The following is a 24375-nucleotide window of genomic DNA, read 5'->3' as shown; positions in this document are numbered from 1 at the left end:
ATGGACCCTGGCGAGGCGGCCATCTTGGAGTCTTCCCGAAGGAGCTTCAACCTTCTCTTTGTGCTGGTGCCGCGGCGGCCTTGCTGGGCAGAATGAATGTGATAGACCACTTGCGAGACATGGCGGCAGCGGGGCTGCACTCCAACGTGCGGCTCCTCAGCAGCTTGTTACTTACAATGAGTAATAACAACCCGTGAGTTGAGGCGGGGAGCGGCCTGGGGCTGAGGAGAAAGCGGCGCCGGTTTGGGAACGGGGGCTGAGGGGACCTGGGGATTGGCGGGAAGGAGCGTCTGCGGGCCCCAGCTGAGGGTCCGAGGTCAGCGAGGGCCTCGTCGGGCGGAGCCGACTTAGGAACGAAGTTGAGTTCTCTGGGTCCCCGCGTTGTGCCGGGCGCTGGGATGCGCTCCCTGCGGGGGATGCGGCGAGCGGCTGCTTCGAGAAACGGAAGGCGGAGGCTCTGGAGACCACCCTGGCTAGGGTTTCCCGAAAGTTGGGAGCAGAGGTTTTCCTAAGGAACTTGTCGCCCGGCATAGCGACTGTCACGTCGCTGGGCTGACTCATCCTTTTCCAGCTCCTTCTCGAAGAACGTTTTCTCGCTCGCTGAGGCTCAAAGAAGCCCAATCCCCTGGTTTTAGACCCTTGTCCTGCATTTGAGATTGATTTTTTCCCGGAGTGTGTCAGTAGGGTTTATTTACTTTCTCGTCCCTGCAAACACCTGAAAACGGGAGACTTCCTTGATGGGTGAGAGTGGCACCTTTTGAAGGACTCGCATTGTCCTTTTCTCGTTTCCAGAGCTGCCGCTTATGGAGTCTTATTGCGGATGAAGCACAGGGCTATTTCCAGCCTTGAGTGCATGTCGGCCCTGTGCTTAAATTTCTCCCTTTTGGTTAAATTAAAATTCCTTCCCACGGCCTACAAGGCCAAACATCTCTCTCTCTGTCTGTGCTCCAGCTTCCCTGGCTATTCTTTCTGTTACTTGAACACACCAAGCTCGTTCTCAACTCAGGGGTTTTGCATTTGCTGTTCTGCTTAGAGTCCTCGCCTCAGAGCTGCCTCCTCAATTAGGTTTCAGCTCAGATATCCCTCCTAGAGAACTCTTTTTTTTTAAATTTAATTTTATTTTTTTATACAGCAGATTCTTATTAGTTATCTATATTATACATATTGGTGTATATATGTCAATCCCAATCTCCCAGTTCATCCTACACCCCGTCACTTTCCCCCCTTGGCGTCCATACGTTTGTTCTCTACTTCTGTGTCTCACTTTCTGCCCTGCAAACCGGCTCATCTGTACCATTTTTCTGGGTTCCACATATATGCGTTAATATACGATATTTTTCTCTTTCTGACTTACTTCACTCTGTATGACAGTCTCCCTCCTAGAGAACTCTTGTCTGGCCACCAGAATTGTCCCTTACCCTCACCATTCTATCCCTTTGCCCTGTTTTATATTCTATATAACTTTTTTTTTAACCAAGATATAATTGACATACTAGTCTCAGGTGTACAACATAATGATTCGATATTTGTCTGTATTGTGAAATGATCATCATAGTAAGTTTGGCTAACACCTGTCACCTCACATAGTTACAGAAAAACGTTTTTCCTGTGATGGGAACTTTTAAGATCTGTGTTCTTCATCACTTAACACCTAATGAAATCAGCGCAGTGCCTGTGTGCAGTACGCACTCAAACGTTTATTGAAGGTGCTAAGGAAATACATGCAACCTCAGGAAGGTGAAATACTGTGTTCAAGTGCACACATCTAGTAAGTGGAAGAGCCGCAATGTCTGGATTTTGGTCCTTCTGACTCTAAAGTCTCCATTCTGACCCACCACAGTCTACTGCGTCTAAATGGCATTGTAATCTTCTACTCAGGGTGGACCCATTTGCATTTGGCCTGCTCTGGAAGCTGTCTGGGCCACTTAAGGGCGTTGCAGCTGTTGCTACCTATTTCATTTCCATTAGTGCTTTTGGACCTCACTACGGGAGACCCATCATTTTACCAGCATCCACTTAGTGTTGACAGTGAGGAGCCCTGGTCTCTGTCGGCCTTCTTTGTTTATTCTGGAGCCTTTCACCTGGTTCTGAGTGATTTGTCAAAGCATACAGTGTCTACCATTGGGAATTTATGCACCAGTTAGGCATTATTCTTGGTTCTTGAAGATGTTACAGGATAGTTAGAAGGAGTTTGGTCCTTTGATTAGACTTGGCCCGTTCTTTATATTAGGCTAAACTGGCAGTTTCCTTCCTAGCTTCAGGAGGTGTTTAAATTCTGACCTTTATCATTTATATTTTAATATTTCTTAATTGCCAATACACACCATAAAAAAAAAATCAAACAGTACTGAAGGGGTATGCAGATAAGTGTCTGCCCCTGAGTCTTGAACCTCACTCCACTATTTCCCTTCTCCAGAGGCAACAACTTAACAGTTTTTCATGTATCATTTCAGAGATAACCTATGCATGCATAAGTAGGCATGTATGTTACAAAATATAAACATCTGAGTCCTTTCTCTGAGTGTAGTATTTCTATCAAATCAACTATTTTCTTTCACATCTTATTTCTCACTAAATATATAGAATCTCAGAGTTGGAAGAGATCTCAGTTATCTGGACTGTACCTTTCAGTCCTTGACTTTCCTTTGTAACTTTATATCCAGTGTTTAGCCTACCTATCCTTTTTTTAAAATTATTTTTTTACTAAGATAAAATTTACATACCATCAGATTCACCCTTTTAAAGAATACATTTCTGTGTTTTTTGTTTTGTTTTGTTTTTGCGGTACGTGGGCCTCTCACTGTTGTGGCCTCTCCCATTGCAGAGCGCAGGCTCAGCGGCCATGGCTCACGGGCCTAGCCGCTCCACGGCATGTGGGATCTTCCCGGACCGGGGCATGAACCCGTGTCTCCTGCATCAGCAGGCGGACTCTCAACCACTGCACCACCAGGGAAGCCCCCATTTCTGTGGTTTTAAGTACGTTCACAGAGTTGTACAACTGTCACCACTGTCTGTTCCAAAGCCTTTGCATTACCTCCAAAAGAAACCCCAAATGTATTAGTAGTCACTCACCAATTCCACTTGCCCCAGCCCCTGGCAGCTACAATCTGTGGTACCTATTCTTGAGTATCCTTCATTTGCTGAGCAGTTAACCGTCTCCAGAGTTTTTTGACTCTGACTGTTCTTTCATTTTAAGTGGCTGTAGGTTTTCCCTGTCAGTGAAAAAATGTAAACTCTAACTGGGGGAAGGATGGGATTGGAGATTAAAAATACGAGTTTCCCATTCAGATTGGTGGCCAGTCCTAGGCACTTATAACACTTGTGAGCAATATTCAAGGTTAAAGAAAAGGTTCTGAAATGTATTGGTTCCGTTACGCTGTCCTTAAACCCCTGAGACTCAAGGAAGTAAAAATTCTTGTTAGTGAAGTTTACTTCTGTATGTAAAAAAAAAAAAAGCCTTTCATCAAATAAGACTAATCCTCTCTCATTCTGTTCCACTCTGTCCCACTGGTTTATCCTAGTCTATTCCCATACTTCGGTATTTTAGTATTCCCATTTTCTTCAGTATTTGAAGATTTTTAAGTACCCTCCAAACCTCTTTTTGTTTAGCACTTAGCTAAAAATGATTCAGAGTGGTGAGTTTCTCTTTTCCAGGTTCTTTAACCCTTCTTTGGTAATATTTAGTAATAGTTAAGTCATGATTGCTTTCTTTTGTCTGTATTACCCTAAAAATTGATGTTAATATGAGAGTATGGATATATATCAGACTCTTCAATTAAGAGGGCTTGGGTTAAAGAAGGGGAGGAAAAGATACACAGTTGACCCTTGAACAACTTTCAGGGGAGGGGAGGGGGTGCCAACCCTCCCCACAGTCAAAAATCCACGTATAAGTTATAGTTGGCCCTTTATATATGCATTTCCTCCATATCTGCAGTTCTGCATACACGGATTCAACCAAGAGTGGTGTAGTACTGTAGTGTGTGCTATTGAAAAAAATCTATACATATAGGTGGACCCTTGTAATTCAAACCTGGTTTGTTCAAGGGTCAACTGTATTACATTTCTCTTTGTGTATCTCTGTATTACTGAATTTGATTTAGCTGTATCATTGTTTTTATAATAAAGAGAACAATTTAAGGCAATTTTCTACATGTGTTGACCATATTGACATGAAGTATGACTTGCCTCTTTTTTGGGGGAGTAGCACTTAAGGTAAATTTACTTTTTTGTAAACTGTCAACACAAGGTGTATTAGGCTTATGTAGACACTAAGGAGAGCGTTCTTTCTAACATTTCAAAACAACCCATGTAGGGGGTATACTTTCTTTGTTTTCTAGTGAGTTATTCTCCCCATCTCAGAAGTACCAGCTTTTGGTGTATCATGCAGATTCTCTCTTTCACGATAAGGAATATCGGAATGCTGTGAGTAAGTATACTATGGCTTTACAGCAGAAGAAAGCCTTAAGTAAAACTTCAAAAGTGAGACCTTCAACTGGAAATTCTGCATCCACTCCACAAAGTCAGGTAATTGGAGATAGATGTGTGATGTGTTTTTGGTTGGTTGGGTTGTTTTGAGAGCAAGAGACGCTGAAGGAATTTGAAAGACTGCTGATTAGATGTAGAAGTAAAATAAAAAGTAATTTTAAAGGGGAGCTGACTGGAGAAACAAAGATGAAAAACCACTTAGATGCAAGAATGCATCCAACCAAGCACTAAGGGCTAGAAGCAAAGTTCACTCCATGGATGAATCTAAAAATAGAATTAAATTTTAAATTAATTAGTTTAAAAATTAAATAGAATTATCTAGGCTCTAACCAAAGCCATTCATTGTTCCTTCCTTTTATTGTATTATTTATTTATTTATTGGCCGCACCACATGGCACGTAGGATCTTAGTTTCCCAACCAGGGATTGAACCTGCGCCCCCTGTGTTAGAAGCGCGGAGTCTTAACCACTGGACCGCCAGGGAAGTCCCTGTTCCTCCCTTTTATACAAACAGAACTCAAAATCTAAAGTGTTTTTAATAATTTTAATGAAAGTACACTCTTAAACTGTAACTCAGTTTTTAGGATAGTGAGTACCTGGGGAAATTTATATAAAATAATCTTATGAATTCCTACTAGTTTTGGTTGCTTGATAATTAGTTAAATAAATGAAGGGTAAAAAATTATAATTTCACCATTCGACAGTCATCCCATTGCTAGAAATTAATCCTAATAGTAGATTCACAAAAGGTTTACAAGGGTATATAACTAAGGCTGCTTATTGTAGTATTGTTTATAATGGTAAGAAACTGGAAGCAAAAGTGTTTATCAGTAGGATCTAGCTAAATTATAATATAGCCCTAGGATGGAATATGATGGAAATATTGAAGAAATGAAATATAGAGGTGTATGTGCTGATGTTGAAAACTCTGTGTATATTAGTAAAGAAAATAAGGTTTGAAGCAGTGTGTTCACTACTCTTTTTGTTTAAAGGGGATAGTTTGTTTATTTTATTTTTATTTTTTGGCCACACCGCACGGCTTGCGGGACCAGGGATTGAACCCAGGCCCTCCCTGGCCCTGGGCAGTGAAAACACGTTCTAACCACTGAACCGCCAGGGAATTCCGTAAAGGGGATAGTTTATAGTTATATAAGTATATCTTGATGTATGCCTAAAATATATATGGTTAATATACATGAAAAATTTTCTGTGTGCGTGAAGGAACTACATTTAATGGGAAGCTTTAGGGAGAGGGGAACTTTGACTTTTCAGTTTGATTCTGTCTTTAAATTTAAAGTATACATGCAACTTATATTTAAAAGGAATGTCAGTAGAATGAACTGGAAGTGAAATTATTAGTTGTGTTCTGTATTTTTCCACATTAAAAAAAGATACAAAGTAATATTATTGCTTTTTTTAAAGCCTGTACATCTTCCTCTTGTTTTCTTTCTTTTTATGTAGAACCTTTGTTTTTTTTTAAAACGAAGCTTTTTATTTTATTTTATTTTTTAATTTTTATTTATTTTTGGCAGCGTTGGGTCTTCGTTGCTGCACGCGGGCTTTCTCTAGTTGCAGTGAGCAGGGGCTACTCTTCGTTGCGGTGCGCGGGCTTCTCCTCAGGCTCCAGGTGCACAGGCCTCAGAAGTTGTGGCTCGCGGGCTCCAGAGCAAAGGCTCAGTAGTTGTGGCGCATGGGCTTAGTTGCTCCACGGCATGTGGGATCTTCCCGGATCAGGGTTCGAATCCGTGTCCCTTGCATTGGCAGGCGGATTCTTAACCACTGGGGCACCAGGGAAGCCCAGGACCTTTGTTTTTGTTATTAAAGAGCTGATTGCCAGGAATTCTGTTTTCTGACACTGAATGGAAGTCATGTGTATTATCCACACAGGATCATTCATAGAAGTAGTTAACTCCTTTTTTAAAATTTATTTATTTATGGCTTTGTTGGGTAGTAGTTGCTGTGCGTAGGCTTTCTCTAGTTGCGGTGAGTGGGGGCTACTCTTTGTTACGGTGAGCAGGCTTCTCATTGTGATGGCTTCTCTTTGCAGAACACGGGCTCTAGGCACGCGGGCTTCAGTAGTTGTGGCTCGCGGGCTTAGTTGCTCCATGGTATGTGGGATCTTCCCGGACCAGGGCTCGAACCCGTGTCCCCTGCATTGGCAGGCAGATTCTTAACCACCGCGCCACCAGGGAAGGCCAGTAGTTAACTGTTTTTGAGCGCTCTGTATGCTTAGCACCATGCTGAACCTTCCATGTGAATTAAATACATTTAATCTTTAAAGAGTCTTTTAAAAAATTGACATACAATTCACAACATGAAATTCATAATTCAGTGGGTTTTAGTGTATTCACAGAATTTTACAACCATCAGTACTGTCTTAATTCCAGAATATTTTCATCAACCTAGAGAAACCTTGTGCCCTTTATCTCCCCAGCCCCTGGGAATCACTAACCTTTCTGCCTCTGTGGGTTTACTTATTCTGGACATTTTATATGAATGGAATTGTGCAATATGTGGCCTTTTGTGGCTGGCTTCCTTTACTTAGCATAATGGTTTCAAGGGTGATCCATGTTATAGCATGGAATAAAGAATCAGTTCTTTATTCCTTTTTATTGCAGAATAATATTCCATTGTGTGGATATGCCATATTTTAACTATTCATTAGTTGATGGGCATTTGGGTTGCTTCCACTTTTTAAAATAATTAATTTTTATTTGGCTGCGTTGGGTCTTCGTTGCCGCACGTGGGCTTTCTCTAGTTGCGATGAGCGGGGGCTACTCTTCGTTGCGGTGCGTGGGCTTCTTGTTGCGGTGGCTTCTCTTCTTGCAGAGCCTGGGATCTAGGTGCATGGGCTCAGTACTTGTGGCTCGTGGACTTTAGAGTGCAGGCTCAGTAGTTGTGGCGCACGTGCTTAGTTGCTCTGCAGCATGTGGAATCTTCTGGTCCAGGGCTCGAACCCATGTCCCCAGCATTAACAGGTGGATTCTTAACCACTGTGCCACCAGGGAAGCCCTGTTTCCACTTTTTATCTATTATTAATGCTGCTATGAACATTTGTATGCAGGTTTTGTGTGGACATGTTTTCAGTTCTCTTGGCTGTATACATACAAGCAGAATTGCTGGGTCATATGGTACTTATGTTCAATGATTTGAAGAACTGCTATACTGTTGAAGTAATATTTTGAAGAGATGTTTTCATTTCCTCTTAAGTGTCTTCCATCTGAAATTGAAGTAAAGTACAAAATGGCTGAATGTTATACAATGCTAAAACAAGATAAAGATGCCATTGCTATTCTTGATGGGATCCCTTCAAGACAAAGAACTCCCAAAGTAAGTTGAATTAACAACTTGTTACATATTTTTCTCTTCCCCAGTCCTTCCAACCCTCTTCTGCCATGTTTTCAGGGACTCCATCTGAACATTTTATCCTTGTCTCTAATTCCCACTTTGTTCCCCTGTTCTCCCTGTTTAGAGAGATGGAGGAGTGACTTTCTTATGAGACCCTGAAAATTCAGCTAATGAAAGTGGTAGCTGGAGAATAATATTACATGTGTTTATTTTTTAGTGTTTCTTATTGTAGGAAATAGGATTTGCAATATACTTCCAGGTAGAAATAATACTTTTTAGAACCTCATTTTTTGCATTCTATAGGTATACCCATTTGATAATGTGTATTCCTTTCATTTTCAGAATTAAGACTACAAGATCCTTTTGTACTTATTTGTGTGTAGGATAGTATTTGTGTTTGATTTGTCAACATATTATAATGTATAGAACACCTTCAACTGAAGTCAAAAGTTCCGGTGTCTTGTCTGAGTTTAGGGCATTAAAGCTGTGTGCCGTGTGAACTTGGCACAAGTTAAAAATCTGGCTTTACTTTTTTTTTCCTTACTGAGGATAATGATACTTTCTCTGGTATAAGTTAAGTTCATGTATGTGAGAATACTTTTTAAAAGTACTATTCTATAAGGAGTATTATATTTGGCATCTCTGATTACAGGCTTTTTTGAAGTCCAGTTTAGAAAAACAATGAAAATCTTAGCTCTTAGTAAATTCACATCAATATTTAATATTCTTCATACTCTCATGTCACCTACCGTCCTCATTTCATTGAAAAACTGTTCTGTGCAGTGTGTGCTTAACAATAAGGAATTTTATAGGTATGATGTCTATGTACATCTTCCTGCCCTTAAAAGAAAAGGAATCATAACCAGTAGGGACCTGGTGTTTTTAGTTAGTGTTTTTTCACCCAGGTGTTACTGAGTTTTAAAAGTAAATAATCAAACTTTATGAGAACATGTTGAAGCATCTCCTCATGTTGAGGATTTATTTAATATTTTCTGAATTTTCAAAAGTAAGCTATTTCCTCAGTATATTTTATGGTGATAGCTGTTATTAAAAACATTTGTAAGTATATTATGGATTAACTTGTCTCATAATAAGCTGGGCGCTGTATACTAAATTATGTTCTGGTATGCTATGAAAGTGTTACTCCAAGAATAATTTTTTTGTATATGTAAAGAGTGTCTTGTTTTGGAAAATGCTGTTTTGATTATAAACTTTGCATGGTACTTATTCCTTATCTTATTGGAAATGTACCATAATTTCTTCCTTGATGACTTGAGGGAGTTCAGGGGCATTTTTTTTAAATGAGTAATGGCAAAGAAGCTGAGCTTTGTATCCAGCACTTTGGTATTTACAGCCATCATTTCAGGAGAGACCAGAGGAGTCCACATATGTTAGGAGTACATATCTTTCATTCTTCATTCTGTAGAGCTGTTGTAGCCAGGAGCAAGCAAAGATGTGTGCCTCACACATAAACCTAGAATATTTAGTTTTTCTTTCTTGTCCGTTAGGGAGTTAACTGGCTTCTCAGTCTGTGTAAAGGACAAGGAAGTGAGTCAAAATGAATGTCTGTTAATGTATGGTAAACACCGCCACACATTCTTTCACAGTTTTAAAGGAAAATTCCAGTGTGAAATTATTATATCTTGGAAAATCTTCAACTTTTAAGAGAAACATACCAACAAACAATTTCTCACTCAGTTTTTAGAACACGATGACTGCTTGTGTTTATAACTGGTATAATGTGGCTTTAATGATGCCCCCAAGTAAGGATCTGTTTTAAAAAGAATTGACTTTCCTACTAGGTAGTACTCAAAACTCACTCTTTCAAAGTGTCAGGTAGTTTAAAGGGAATTTTAATATTTGTTGAGACAGATGGTCCGTCCGTTGTAGTTTGCTAATAATAAGCAGTCAAGAAAGGATATTAAATTTAATTCTTTTATTTTTTTTCAAGTATTGACACCAGTACTGGTGTTTTCCTTTAAGTACCTTTTTTTGCATTTCAACATAGCCTAAAATGGAAAATCTGAGGCCAAATAAAAAATAGTTTTGAGTCACTTTGCGCGTTAGGGGCTCGGGCCGTTGTGCCGTGCCATCTTCCCGCCTGTGCCAGGGACCTGCCCGACTCAGTGGCCGCCATGGCATCACATGAAGGCAAGCTTTTCTTCGGAGGGCTGAGTTTTGACACCAACGAGCAGTCACTGGAGCAGGTCTTCTCAAAATATGGACAGATCTCACAAGTGGTGGTTGTGAAAGACAGGGAGACCCAGCGATTGAGGGGCTTTGGGTTTGTCACCTTTGAGAACATTGACGATGCCAAGGACGCCATGATGGCCATGAACGGGAAGTCTGTGGATGGGCGGCAGATCTGGGTCGACCAGGCTGGCAAGTTATCTGGTAACCGATCCCGCGGGTACCGAGTTGGCTCTGCCGGGGGCCAGGACTTCCGCGGGGGCCGAGGCCGGGGCCATGGGTTCTCCAGAGGAGGAGGGGACCGCGGCTACAGGGGGAGCCGGTTCAAGTCCAGGAGTGGGGGCTGTGGAAGCTCCAGAGACTACTACAGCAGCCGGAGTCAGGGTGGCAGCTGCGGTAACCGGAGCTCGGGCGGGTCCTACAGAGACAGCTGCGACAGTTATGCTACACACAACGAGTAAGAATCCTTCCTGCTCGAGATCGTCCTTCCAGTGGCCGTATATTTAAAGATTTTGGGAGCTCCGCTGAATCGTTAATGTGTAGTGATCACAACTCCTTGTACCCACTTTTGTAGTCTTACTGGTTCTGATCTTGTCAAACACAGCTGACTGCTTCTGGCCCCCAGATGGCCTTGTTACCACACTTTGCTTTTTAAGGAAGCGCTGTCCATTTTTAAGAGTCTTAAAAACGTTTTGAAGAGCTCTTCTAGTTTTACTTTTACCATTTTACCGTGAGCCAAGAGGTTTTTTTTTAGAAAATCACCAGGGGTTGTGAGAGTTTTGTTTTTTGTTTTTGGTTGTGTTGCTTTTTTTCTTTTTCTTTTCATTGGGGTCGGCCCCGTGAAGTTGGGTGCCCCAAGTCACTTCTCTTTGAGATTGAACGGACTCTGAATCTGCTCTTTGTCCGAAGCTGAGCAAGTTGTAGCTTTTTTCCAACTCGGTGTCCTGTTTCTGAGTGTAGCGTGGTAGAACCGTGCAGGTGGCAGCAGAGCACCTGGGCTGCCCTGGCCCGGGCGTCCACCTGTCCTGTGGGACCCACAGTAGATTTGCAGACATCCCCGAGAGGTTCTTGAAAATGTGTATCTATATTGTCCTTTTTTGCCGGAAGACGTACGCATGTCCCGTCAATGTTGTATCTGAAGGGGTGAAGGAATTCTTATATGCAGTTTTCTTTGGCTTCATGAAGCCGATTAAAAGACCATCTGAATGAAAAAAAAAAAATGTTTTTTCTAGTATCCATTGTTTCATTGTTTGATTCAGTATGGATTAATGGCATACTAGATTTTTATATACTATGAGTTCATAATTGGAACAGATGTTGATGTTCTTCATCTTCACAGTAATTCTTAGTAAGTGTCTGGCATACCAAGCTACAGATAACTGAGGAGATTGGGGATTGGCTTTTTTTTTCTTTTGTGCCCTCATGTTGACTGCTTCCTTAGGGTAATGATCTGGCAAACAATGTGTTCTATTTAATATCTATTAATTTTAAATTGGAAAATTGTGTTTTTGTCTTTGTACTATTAAGAATATTTATCCCTTCCCTGTAACTTCTATATTCTTTGGAACTTTTAGGTATTCTCAGATTTTCCCTGTTGCATTTTTAGGAAGGGTGTTTTTCTTTTTCTTTTTCTTTTTCTTTTAACTAGAGCTTTTCTGAGTTACATATTTGAATTGTGCTAAAAATGCATTCACTAGATTTAAATAGTGTAGTTGATCTCAGGATCATCATTGCCCCTAGAGGTCAGTTAGAGTTTGATTTTTGTAGCATTACTTTGATCAATCAGACAGTACCTGTGGGTCAAAGCTTTAAGCATTAGAAAGGCTAGAGTCTAGCTGCTAGACCAATTGTCAGAGAAGTGAAGTGTTCTATTATGTATCTGTCATTTCCTTTTTGGGGAAAATTCATCTGATCTTTTTTAATTAGCTGTGTTAAGAATTCCTCACTTTCTCATGCTGTGATATTAATTGCATTTAGAATATATAAACTTAAAAAATAAAATATGTAAACAAGCATTTTTAGGGTAGTTCATCTTCTGTCTTAAAAATCAAGGTAATTAGAATTCTGTAACATTTCTCAAATGAAGGTTACTTGCATTTCCAGAGGCAGCATCTTTGGTCTAGATATTTTTGGACCTTTTGGCTGGGTAAGTGAGAGGAATTGGGGGGAAATGGGAGGACATAGGAAAAGCAAAGTAGTAATTTCCTCTTTGGTTTGAAGAATGGGGTTGGGCTTTATTTCCACACAGCTTTGGGTAGATTTTCCAGTAAAAAGTAGAATAGCTGATAATAAAAATCAGGACTTATTGATGGTGAGATTTTGTTTTTAAATACATACACCTTATTGTCCTTTCTTTTCATTACAGATAAACATGATGCTGGCAAACCTGTACAAGAAGGCTGGTCAGGAGCGACCTTCAGTCACCAGCTATAAGGAAGTGCTGAGGCAGTGCCCATTAGCCCTTGATGCCATTCTAGGTGCAGGTCATTCTCCCTGTTTTCATGGAGTGTTTACTCTCTAAGATAGTCTTGGCTGTACATTAGAATAACTTCATTTTTTTTAACGTTGCCCATGCCTCACCTCCAGAGAGTGAGTCAATAGGTTACTATTGCTGTGCATTCTTTCACTGATCAAGAAATACTGTAATTGTTCTGTCATATCCATCTTGCTTAGAATAGGGAAAGGGTTGCCTTATAACCTAGGGAAAGGGTAGCCTATTGCTTTTTACATTGTAGAAGAAGGATGCTATGCCTCACCTTCTTTCTCCTGCTTTCTGTTGGATTAGGTTTGCTGTCCCTTTCTGTAAAAGGTGCAGAGGTGGCATCAATGACGATGAACGTGATCCAGACCTTGCCTAACTTAGATTGGCTTTCTGTGTGGATCAAAGCGTATGCTTTTGTGCACATTGGTGACAACTCAAGAGCAATCAATACCATCTGGTGAGAGCCACAAAGTTAATTCAGTATTCTTGGGGCCCTTATATGGGGGTTTTATGTATATAAATTAGCAAAACAGAAAAATGGATGCTTATCTGTTGGTATTACAGCCAATTGTCCCTAGGCTGTTAGTCTGTTAATGTACTGAATGGTCCCAGATGTAATCCTCTGAAAAACTGCAACCAGAAAGTTTCTAGGTAATGAGAGAGATTTCTGCTCTATTCTGTGTATTTACTATCCAGTCTTGTATAACTTTAAGTTAAAAGCTCAGAATAAGAAAATCTAGTTACACTTTTTTTTTTAGTCTTTCCTTGTGAAAAATCTTGTACATACATAAAAGAAAATAGTGCCCATATACCCATCACCCAGATTCAACAACTAAGAGGATTTACAATAGTTTGTAAGGTTCAATGTTTAATATCTTAAAGTTCACTAGAGAAAAAGTCCTTATTGAGAGATAACGTGGACCTACTGGGAAGCTTAGCAGATCTGTACTTCAGAGCTGGAGACAATAAAAACTCTGTCCTCAAGTTTGAACAGGCACAGATGTTGGATCCTTATCTGATAAAAGGTAAGTAATTCTTGGGGCAGGATGGAGGTGGCTGTAGAGGGGCAAATCAGAAGATAGGGAGAAGATGTAGCATGATCTTCTGATATAGTTTTTTGTAAAAAAAATTTTATAAAATTGATTAGAGTAGGCTTTTACCTTTTTTTTTTTTAGGCCTTGACAATGTCTCTGACACTTGGGTAATTCCATTTTGAGCAGTTGTTTTTGCTTGAATTCAAGTGCTATCTCCCCACAGATCATTATTTGGCTTTCTTTCTTTGGGGAGGGATCATAGCCCTTCCTTATGATTTACAGATTTATGATGTACCTGACTGAGAATTTGGATGGCATCCCCAGAACCGTATATCCTTTTAGGGAATTTAGCTTTACTGTGTCCTTAAATATAGTTAAAAAGGAGTAAGTGAACAGATACTAAGAAAGTGGTCAGGTGGTTAAAGGAAGTAATTAGAAGTGAACAACAAAAGAATCACTGATTTAAAAGAAGATTGCTGCTGAAGGAGGTAAGCCACAGGGACTTCCAAAGGATGGCTGTTGGGTGAGTGGCAGTGAGTGAAGGGTAACGTGCGCAGGAATAGTAGGAAATAAGGTTGGGTAGATAGGCTGAAGTCTGCTTGTAAAGGCCCCAAAAAGGTCATCAGAAAAACATGGCCTTGTGACAATAAACAGTTTTGTAGACTCTTTTTTTTTCTTTTAATAAATTTATTTTTGGTCGCATTGGGTCTTCGTTGCTGTTCACAGGCTTTCTCTAGTTGTGGCGAGCAGGGGCTACTCTTCGTGTGGTGCACAGGCTTCTCATTGCGGTGGCTTCTCTTTGTGGAGCACGGGCTCTAGGCACGCAGGCTTCAGTAGTTGTGGCACACAGGCTCAGTAGTTGTGGAACATGGGCTTAGTTGCTCCATGGCATGTGGGATCTTCCCAGACCAGGGCTTGAACCTGTGTCCCCTGCATTGGCAGGTGGATTCTTAACCACTGTGCCACCACAGAAATCCCAGTTTTGTAGAGTCGACAGAGCAGGGAGGGGAACTTCACAAGCATGTAGATGGGGAAACAGATCCAGAAAGATGAATTTGTTTGCCCAAGGTCCCCTCCTGCCCATTGTTATTCCTCTTCTTCACATTGCCTGTGCCCATGATGAAAATGCTGTTTTAGATGTAGTAGCCTGGCAGGAGTCAGCATCTTGGAGTTAGAAGCTCAGACCCGAGTCCAGGGGCCAGCAGGGAGAGCTGCAGTAATCTTGGTTTGAGAGGCATTTTCTTTGGAATCTGAAGGAATATTAAGGAATGGAGGGGAATGGTGGTAAGAGATGGGTGACAGAGAGCTTGGGGCTTTTTTTTAATAGAACATGAGCGAAAATAAGGGGGGCGGTGAGGGGTAGGGCTGGGGCATGATCTTAAATGAACTAGACTCCAGAAGGAACTAGGTGCTTTTTCTAGAATAGGCTAACTTTTTCTGAGACCGTCATATTAAGTGTGTACTCCTGACTGTGTCTAGACCTGTTGGAAGAGAGAACTTAATTTGATGCCTTTTTTGGGCCTTTTCTGGTTATGTGTTAGGATAGCTGTATTATCACACCACAGGATATAGGGACAAATAGTTCCTGAAAATAACAGGCTTTCAAATTGTGAGGTAGGTCCTTCTACTCTTTGTCTTTTTTTTTTTTTTGTAACTTTTGGATGTGTTTTGTCTTTTTTTTTTTTTGCGGTACGCGGGCCTCTCACTGTTGTGGCCTCTCCCGTTGCGGAGCACAGGCTCCAGACGCATGGGCTCAGCGGCCATGGCTCATGGGCCCAGCCGCTCCGTGGCATGTGGGATCTTCCCGGACCAGGGCATGAACCCGTGTCCCCTGCATCGGCAGGCGGACTCTCAACCACTGTGCCACCAGGGAAGCCCTGTTTTGTCTTTTTAATAGTCATTCTGTAGGAAACTGGGAATGCTGGTGGGAGGAGCTCATGATGGTGGAGAGGGCTCAGACACTGCTAGAGCTGGGGCCTCAGTGTGGACTCTGATGAAGGTTACAGCTCCTTCAGAAAAGACCCCTGCTGATTTAATGAGCCTCTTCCTCTGTAGGAATGGATGTATATGGCTACCTCCTGGCACGAGAAGGGCGGCTGGAGGATGTGGAGAACCTTGGCTGCCGCCTTTTCAATATTTCTGATCAACATGCAGAACCCTGGGTGGTCTCTGGGTATGTTTATGCATTCCCTTTTCTCCCCAGTTTTAGTAGATTCTTTAGGAAATTGTGGTTCCTCCTCAATAGAATATAGATTTGAAAGCTCTGGTTTAAGGGATAATCAGACTTGGATTCAAATCATGGTCTGCCTGTGACTTTGGATACATCATTTACTTCTCTGAGTCTGTTTTCTCATTTGGAAAATGAGGACAGTACCCCTGCTTTATGGGGTAGGTGTTTACTGAGATAGTGAATGTATCATGCTCAGCACTGCACCTGCACACGGGCAGCCATCAGTGAGCAGGCCAGGAACTGTGCTGCTGTTATTAACCTGGCTTTACAAAGTCTCTGAATGTCTCTGACATGATAACATACCCAGATCGTCAGGTTCTTTTTTTTTTTTTTAATTTTATTATTATTTGGCTGTGTCGGGTCTTAGTTGCAGCTCATGAGCTCTTTGTTGCAGCGTGTGAGCTTCTCTAGTTGCGGCCTGTGGGCTCAGTAGTTGTGGTGTGCGGGCTCTAGAGCGTGCTGGCTTAGTTGTCCCGTGGCATGTGGGATCTTAGTTCCCCAACCAGGGATCGAACCCATGTCCCCTGCGTTGGAAGGCTGATTCTTAACCACCGGACCACCAGGGAAGTCCCCATCATGTTCTTTTTTGTAATTTTTCCCTTCCGTATCAAGATTTCTCTGTTAAAAATAAATATTCAGTAGATTCTTGTTGTTCTGTTTTTTCACTAATATCTTAGGCTAAAGTTGTAAGGGGTTTGTAGGAAGGGTCACGTAGAGGGCCTTTTCTCTGATTTTCCTTTTTGAAGAAGTTTCTTTATGGTCTTATCTCAGATAACTTTTGGTTGTTTTTTCCTCCAGGTGTCATAGCTTCTATAGCAAACGCTACTCCCGAGCCCTCTATTTAGGAGCCAAGGCCATTCAACTGAACAGTAATAGTGTTCAAGCTTTGCTACTTAAGGGAGCAGCACTTAGAAACATGGGCAGAGTCCAAGAAGCAATAATCCACTTTCGGGAGGCTATACGTCTTGCACCTTGTCGCTTAGATTGTTATGAAGGTAAGATAAAAAATATAGATGAATGGTGTGGATCTGTAGATGTGGCGACAGCACTCAGATGGAAGGTTTTGTTGGGCCAGCAGTTTCCAAAGTTTGTTGTACATTGGCGTCCTCTGGGGGAACTTTGAAAAATCCTGATGCTGGTCATTCCAGTACTGTTTAAGTCAGAATATTTGCTGTTGGGATATAGGCATCAGTACCTTTTTAAGATCACAGGTAATGCCATTGTGCAGACATATTTGGGAACCACTGCATTAGGCATTATAAATTCATTTAGGGCTGGACTTTTCACTCCATACTTTAAATCCATTTTTTTCATTTTTTGTTTCTGATTTTTGGTTAGGGTATAATTGGGTTGGTTTTTTTTGTCATGTTTTGTTTCTCAAACATGGCCCACTCATTAATGTGAGTTTCTCTGTGCTGGATTGCTTGGTATGTCTTTATTATTATTTTTTTTTCCTTTTTTTTAATATTTATTTATGTATTTGGCTGTGCCAGGTCTTAGTTGCCGGGTGCAGGATCTTTAGTTGCAGCATATGTGGGATCTGGTTCCCTGACCAGGGATCGAACTTGGGCCTGCATTGGGAGCGTAGAGTCTTAACCACTGGACCACCAGGGAAGTCCCTGTCTTTATTCTTTTTTTACAGTTGTCTTACCTTGGGCTAGAAATATTACTCATAGGGTAACTCAGTATCCATATGACAGTGTTGGTTGTGGGAACTGGTCAGTTCATTGTGACCTCTAGAGTAGGCATGATCAGGGTCAAACTTTGTTATGTATTATTTTAAGTTCGTGTGAACTGCCCCTAGGAGTTCAAAGCTATGCCAGCTTCAGCAGCATTTGGTGACTCAGTCAGAGACGTTAAAATAGATCTTACAAGATGCAGTTCCTCCAAAGCATATTTTTATAAGAATTTAAAAATAAACCCAGGAGCCTAGGAGTGATTTGCTCTTAACAGGAAGATGAGTTCAAATTTGAGAAATAAAATTTGGAAGTTGGTGTAAAGAACAAATCTGCTTAGATAGCCAGAGAACTATGCCTGTTGTGGATTTGTTCTTAAGAAACTGCAACAAACCAAGCTTTTGGTTTCAGATTAAATTCTTGATCCTGAAACTGCAGCTTCCCTAGCCTCCCAGCTGCTTTTATCACGCTAACTCCTGTCTGCTGTGTGCCTATTTCACAAGAGCCTAGGAATGCAGCTAACTGCATTACCACAGTGAGTGGTTGGACACAGGATAGTTAGAGTTGTTCCCCAGTTGGCTTTATGGGATGCCTTCACTCAAGCCACAATGTGGAAATTTGGGTCAGGGTGACTTGGTTATGGCTTCTGGTGGTTCTTGCAGCCGCCAACCAAGCTTTCTTTACTGGTGGGGGTCCTGGATCAGTGAAGTGCATTCTTCACATTTCCCTCTGAATTTCCAGTGGGGCTTTAGCAGGAAAGTAAAACTATTCAGTAGGTAGTTACAACCAACCACCATATTCTGAATCCACCACGTTGCCCTTAAGAGTTAGGTAATTTCTGGTTAAGTAACCATAGTGTGTGGTAGAATGTGCACATATGTTACAAATGCCACTAGGGTGGAGGAGTATACAGAGAAAATCTGCCAGGGAGTGTGTGGGTTTGGGGTTTAAGCTGTTTTTCTGTTTTGATGAGTGCTTTGGACTAAAAAGTGCCTCCTCTGTTCTCTTTGATTTCTTGGCATGAACAGTTGAGAGTTGACTGTACTTGAAATGTCGCTGTGGAGCATCTTGCTGTGGGTATGGAAAGAGGCAGGAGCTGCCGATCTCAGTGTATTTGATCCATCTGATTAAGCCCTTTCCATCCAGTTTAGGGAAACCCTCAGCAAATGCTTCTTGAGATGACGTTTATGTTTCAAATGAAAAGGTCTTCCTTTCTCCTGAGGTTGCTCCCTAGGTCCTTTAGTTTTTAGAGCTGGACATTTGCTGTGGACTGTAGGAGCCCTCCCCCTTAAATGTAGGACTAAAGGTGACTGAGCACAGCTGGAAATTAACAGTTTGTTAAGAGGTAGCAAAACCTTGGGTTTTGTTGGAAACCTCATCTTTCACAGTATCAGTTAATGTCACATTAGTTAGTGTCACATTTGTTCCTCTGACATGCAGCTGGGCTGCCTACATGATTTGGATTACTTGTGCACGTTTGTTTCCTTCACTAACTGAAGGTGCCTTTGCGCTACAGGCTTTTTCCACATCCGTCAAGTGCTCTGGGGAAGAGCACCTCTTAGCTGTTCCATCAACATACCCTTCAGTCTGATCTCACCATCAGACTTTTCCCTTGGCCTGCCCTTTGTTTGAAACTTTGAAGGTTTGTAATTTGGAAGGCTGTCAGAATGGAAGCATGGCTTGGAATGGTAATGTGGCTGAACTTTGTGTTATATTTTTTCAGGTCTCATCGAATGTTACTTAGCCTCCAACAGTATTCGTGAAGCAATGGTAATGGCTAACAATGTTTACAAAACTCTAGGAGCAAATGCACAGACCCTTACCCTTTTAGCCACCGTTTGTCTTGAAGACCCAGTGACACAGGAGAAAGCCAAAACTTTATTAGATAAAGCCCTGACTCAAAGGCCGGACTACATTAAGGCTGTGGTGAAAAAAGCGGAACTGCTTAGTAAGTGTATCTTGTTTACTTCCCTGTTCGTAGTTAATTGTGTAAAACCTGATCTCAGTTGGATTCCCTAGTCCCAGTTGGTTACAGATGACCAAACAGGTGTGTGCTTTTGCAGTAGGTCTGAGCCCATGTGAATTGGTTTATATTTAGCACAACCAAATGTAATTGGCTTAGACCTGCTTGGATTGGCAGTGAATGACTTTTGTGGAGTGGCTCAAACCAGGTGTACATAGTTAGTACCTATTCAGCTCACTTTGTCCTGAACTAATTTGGGCCGAATATAACCGGTTTTAACCAATTTGAACTGTTTTGACCCATCTTGATTCTCTTATGACTTCCCTTTTAGCCTTGGTTTTTTAAGTCCTGATTTATGATGAACTGAGTTTAGGGTAGTTTAGCAAATAAAATCCATTTTGGCTTTTTATATGAACTTTGGTCGTAAGTTTTTAAAAATCAGAACTCAAACTGCAGAGTTCCTAATGGAATAAGAATTCAAACGAGCTTGTTCTCACTTCCTGCCACACCACTGTTCTCTTGACATCTATAAATAGATGTTGGATTGTGATCATTGTTGTGGTTTTGTGTATATGACTTGCGATGGGAATATATTTGGAAATGTTGTGTAAGTAGGAAAATGAGTCTTTTTCTTTTCAGGCAGAGAACAGAAATATGAAGATGGAATTGCTTTGCTGCGGAACGCACTAGCTAATCAGAGTGACTGTGTCCTGCATCGGATCCTAGGAGATTTCCTTGTAGCTGTCAATGAGTATCAGGAAGCAATGGACCAGTATAGTATAGCACTAAGGTAGGCACTTAGCCTCCCATGGGGGGAAGGTCATTGAGGGGTAGAGGAAGCAGGGAACAATGTAACAGGAGTCTGGAAACACACATACTTTGTGCCCATTGTTGAAAACAGTAATAATAGTAATGGTAGAGTTGTTTGTAAATTTATGACTTCTAAAGTCTTTTCCTTAAGTGATATTAACATTAAAGAACTGTTTCACTCATAACCAGCCACACCACTATAACATCTGTTTTCATTTGTGTAGATCATCTTCCTGGCCTTGCCAACACATATACCTATTTTTATAGGGTTATACGTAGTATATATTTTATATTCTGCTTTTTCAATCAACGTATTGTAAGTACTTTCCCATGTTTCTACCTTGTAGTAGTTAAGAACTTAAGCTCTGAAGAATACTACCTTTACCACCTGTTATCTTGGGCAAGTTACTAACAGATTTCCTTGTCTATACCTTATTAGGTATTAAATGATTAAACGAGGATTAAATGATTATTCCGTGTAAAGCTCTTAGCACTGTGCCTGGTATATAGTAAATACTAAATAAATAGTGGTATTCTTACTGCTTAATACAGAAGTGATTTCTTTGAGGGTCGTCTGTGTGTCTATAAAGTTATGGTGGAGGCCTGTCTTTAATCGAGTCTGATCACATCCATTTACTTGTTCAGCAGTTAAGCACCACTCATGTGCCTGGCATCTCAGTAAACACTGGGGATGCTGTGATTCCGGGAGCTCTCAGTCTCAGACGTGCAGACTGATAGATACCATGTGCTAAGTGCTTTCAATGCAGTCTCTAGAAGGCAGGGTGGGATTGCAGAGGGTGGGGAGCGCTGCGTGTGGGTGAGAGCTGTATGGAAGGTTTCAGAGAATAGGAGATGTTACAGTCAATCTACAGTTATATAAGTAGGAACAGGATTCCAACATGGGTTTCATTTGCTTTTTGGAAACCCAGAAGGAAATGTGAAAATAAAATATAGAGGCGGGATTTGCTAGAGATTGGACACTGGCTGGCCTCAGTGATGGTCACAAAGGCAAGAGGAGAGATTGCTTAGGAACCAAGTAAATAAATGTTCTGGACCCTCTGAACTTTGAGGGTTTTGGCATGCACAGTACTCTTAGCTGCTACAGTCAAATGCCCAGGTTGGGTAGCTTTGGGTCCTGGGGTCTAACCTAGGAGTTGACATATCTGTTCCATGGTAAGCATGATGATTTTGGTTGACTACTGAAATGCTGATATGTTTAATTATATCATAAGAACATGGAACAGTTTTACTCACAGAAAAATAAGTATTTTTTGTAAACTTGTAACTCAAAAACCCAATACTGTTAAATTATATTTGAATTTTTCTGTTAATGGTTGTTTGCTACTTTTTCATTTGTGTTATCTAGTATCTTCCTCTAGCAGAGTGCTAGGGGTATGAAGTGTGAAAAGGTTTAAGAAATAAATGGAGAAAACTCAAATTGAGAATTCTAAAACTTAGGACAAGATGCCTTTTTTTCACTTCTAGTGGTGGACTCCCTCGATCTTCCCTATGGAACTGGAGTTGTTTGGAGAGGCCAGGCATTAGCAGTTTCTCTGTGACTGGGTGGTCATTTCACTGCTGTGCCAGGGAGAGATGACGCATCAGCCAGCAAGAAGCAAGGCAGAGATTCAGGCCTCTCCTTTGTTTTGTTGTCCCCTAGTTTGGACCCCAATGACCAGAAGTCTCTAGAGGGGATGCAGAAGATGGAGAAGGAGGAGAGTCCCACGGATGCCACTCAGGAGGAGGATGTGGACGACATGGAAGGGAGTGGGGAAGAAGGGGACCTGGAGGGCAGCGACAGTGAGGCGGCCCAGTGGGCTGACCAGGAGCAGTGGTTCGGCATGCAGTGAGGCAGGCACAGCTCCGTGGCCACACTGGCCTGCCACGCTCTGAGCACTTCCATGGACTGAAGGAACCTGTAGGAGCCCGCTCTCTGGGAGGACAATGATTCAGCATGTGATTGCAGCAGGGGTCTCTGCCCCTTGCTCCGTATTTCTAGTAGTGACTTCATTTTTAAAAACTGAGCCTGACCAACCTTCCATATATCTCCATCCTCCTTTGCTCCAGTCAGGGAGGACCAAGTGAGCACTCAGAGGCCCGTGGACGTGTCGGGGCTTCTGGGACAGAGTGCTTTTTATAGAACTAACTTCTAAATCTGAAAGCTCGAGGAATAGAAAGTGTTTTGTCTGTGATGTTGTGGATGGGTTTAAAGGAGCGACCTGTTCCCCAGAGCAAGAGTGTCATCTCCCAGCAGCAGCATGGACTGGCCCTTTCAGAGAGGGTTTCCTGTCCCAGAAATCATTATCCCGGGTTGTCCAAACTTCCCTAGTAACCTTGCTTTTTTCTGCAATGTTAGTAATGCCTTAAGCTGACAGTTGCTGTTTTGCAGAACAGTTTTCCTATTTGCTAATCTGGTAACTTGCCTATGAGCCTGGGCCAAATCTGAGAAACAAGTGTGACCTAGAGCATGAACAGAGGCACAGTTGGGGTAATTAATAAAACTGTTTTTTGTACAGTAATGATGTTGGGTTGGTCAGAATGGGAGCCCTTTATAGATTCTTTTTTTTGGTCTCTTATTTACAGTGCATTGATTCAGCTCTAGAATTATTTGCCATAAATAGACTCCCTTTTTCCCAGAGTGCTGGGAGCTGGGAGGATTGGGAACCTCAGGTAATACTGAGCTGGTTCATCCATTCTCATTTTTGATTGGTAATTCCTGGGGAGAGTCTTTGGCCAGATTTTAGACTGATTCTGCCTGTCTCTGTCAGGGGCGCTGAGGTCGGTGTCTGGTTTCAGCATTCTATTGTGGGGTCAGCAGGGGGCTCATTCCCTGGGCTCGGGTGCTGGGAGACTACCCACCCTCTCCCCCTTGTTTAATATGTGATACTTTTGGAGGTGAAGGTAGTGGGGGGGTGTCGCAGCTAACCCCAAATTCTCATCAAAATAAAATTAGCCAAAGGTGGTACAAAATGGGAATTTGACATAAATGGAAAGTTCTGTCTTAATGTGTAAAAACATAGAAGTGTACAGTAGTTTAGGAGCTTAGAACATCTGGTAACTGCAATTTAAAGTGGGCAGAAGGTTACTGTTAAAGTATCTTTCAGTATGAGAACCAAAGCTTGGGCAGCATCATTTGATGGAGCAGTTTTTAAAGAGCCCAGCAGGCAGTTGGAGTCATGCCAGGTGAATGTGTGGCCCAGAGAAGACACTGCTTATTTGTGCTCGCTGCAGGATGCAGGCTCATGTCCTTCCTCAGCTCGCCTCTGAGCATCCATGATCAGTTAGTGCTTTGGGAGAAAAGGTGAAATCTCTCCTCTGGGGAGGAAGCCCAGCCACACCCTCCTGACCTTGTTTCTGCATGTCAGGCTCATCACCACGAGCCCTGAGATTCTCTCAGGATCAATCTGTGCCTTGGAACCCACACCTGTGCACCACCTTCCATCAGCAGCCTCACGTTCCTCCCCTTTCATCTCTGCTGGGAGCCCCTGGATCAGTCTGGCCTGTCCATCCCAGCAACACCCTGCACTGGATTCCTCAGGCCCCTCACACCTGCAGCTCCAGTATTTCCATCTTGGCAGTGTTGGGGTGACAGCTGGGTTGAAGTGACAACTGAAACTATATTTTTAGAGCACCTGACATAGGATTGAAAACACTCTCAGTTTACATCAAAGAATCAGAGGAGTTTGAGTTGGAGGGTGCTGAAGCGCTTCCCTGCCAGTCACTTGCTCTCATAAACAGAAAACCTCATGAGGGTGAGGAGCCCCAGGAAGCAGGGGCACAATCAGGCTGACCAGCTCTGTCGCTGTCCCTCTGATCCACTTGCAGGAGACCAAGCAACCTTATAAGGGATGCCCTTCCACATGCCTGCAGTCACCACAGGTACCTTCTGTCTGGATTTTCTCACAGCCAATATGGGGATGTTTTAATTGATGCTTGTCATTCCTCCTGGCTCCTTCCAGATTGTTTGAAACATAGGTTTGGAATCAGACTAGGTTGGGTTCTAAAAGTCTCAGCTCACCTGTTAGTGCTGTGGGTCAGGGGCCAGGTGGTTAGCCTCCACGCTCTGGGCTCCCTCATCCTCCTCTGGACTGAAGACTGAATGATCCTGTGAGGAGTTCAGCATGGTCCCCATTGGGAACATCATCACCATCACAAGGG

The 24375-nt window shown here is 42.1% G+C and overlaps 1 protein-coding gene and 1 pseudogene across 1 annotated transcript; both read left to right on the top strand.

Annotated features, from left to right (window-relative positions):
• On the top strand, positions 1-23302 carry ANAPC7 (anaphase promoting complex subunit 7). Its single transcript, XM_007448722.1, is given in 12 exon segments — positions 1-70; positions 73-193; positions 4338-4524; positions 7695-7814; positions 12388-12499; positions 12808-12961; positions 13387-13529; positions 15594-15711; positions 16567-16763; positions 19168-19392; positions 20047-20197; positions 21878-23302. Coding segments are annotated over 12 exon segments (1788 nt in total). The 3' UTR covers positions 22068-23302.
• LOC103069052 (cold-inducible RNA-binding protein pseudogene) lies at positions 9968-10483 on the top strand (annotated as a pseudogene).
• Positions 23303-24375: the final 1073 nt, after the last annotated feature.

The sequence above is a fragment of the Lipotes vexillifer genome, unplaced genomic scaffold, assembly GCF_000442215.2.
Source record: "Lipotes vexillifer unplaced genomic scaffold, Lipotes_vexillifer_v1.1 scaffold21, whole genome shotgun sequence".
Taxonomy (NCBI): Eukaryota; Metazoa; Chordata; class Mammalia; order Artiodactyla; family Lipotidae; genus Lipotes; species Lipotes vexillifer.
This window is presented reverse-complemented; position numbering and strand designations above follow the sequence as displayed.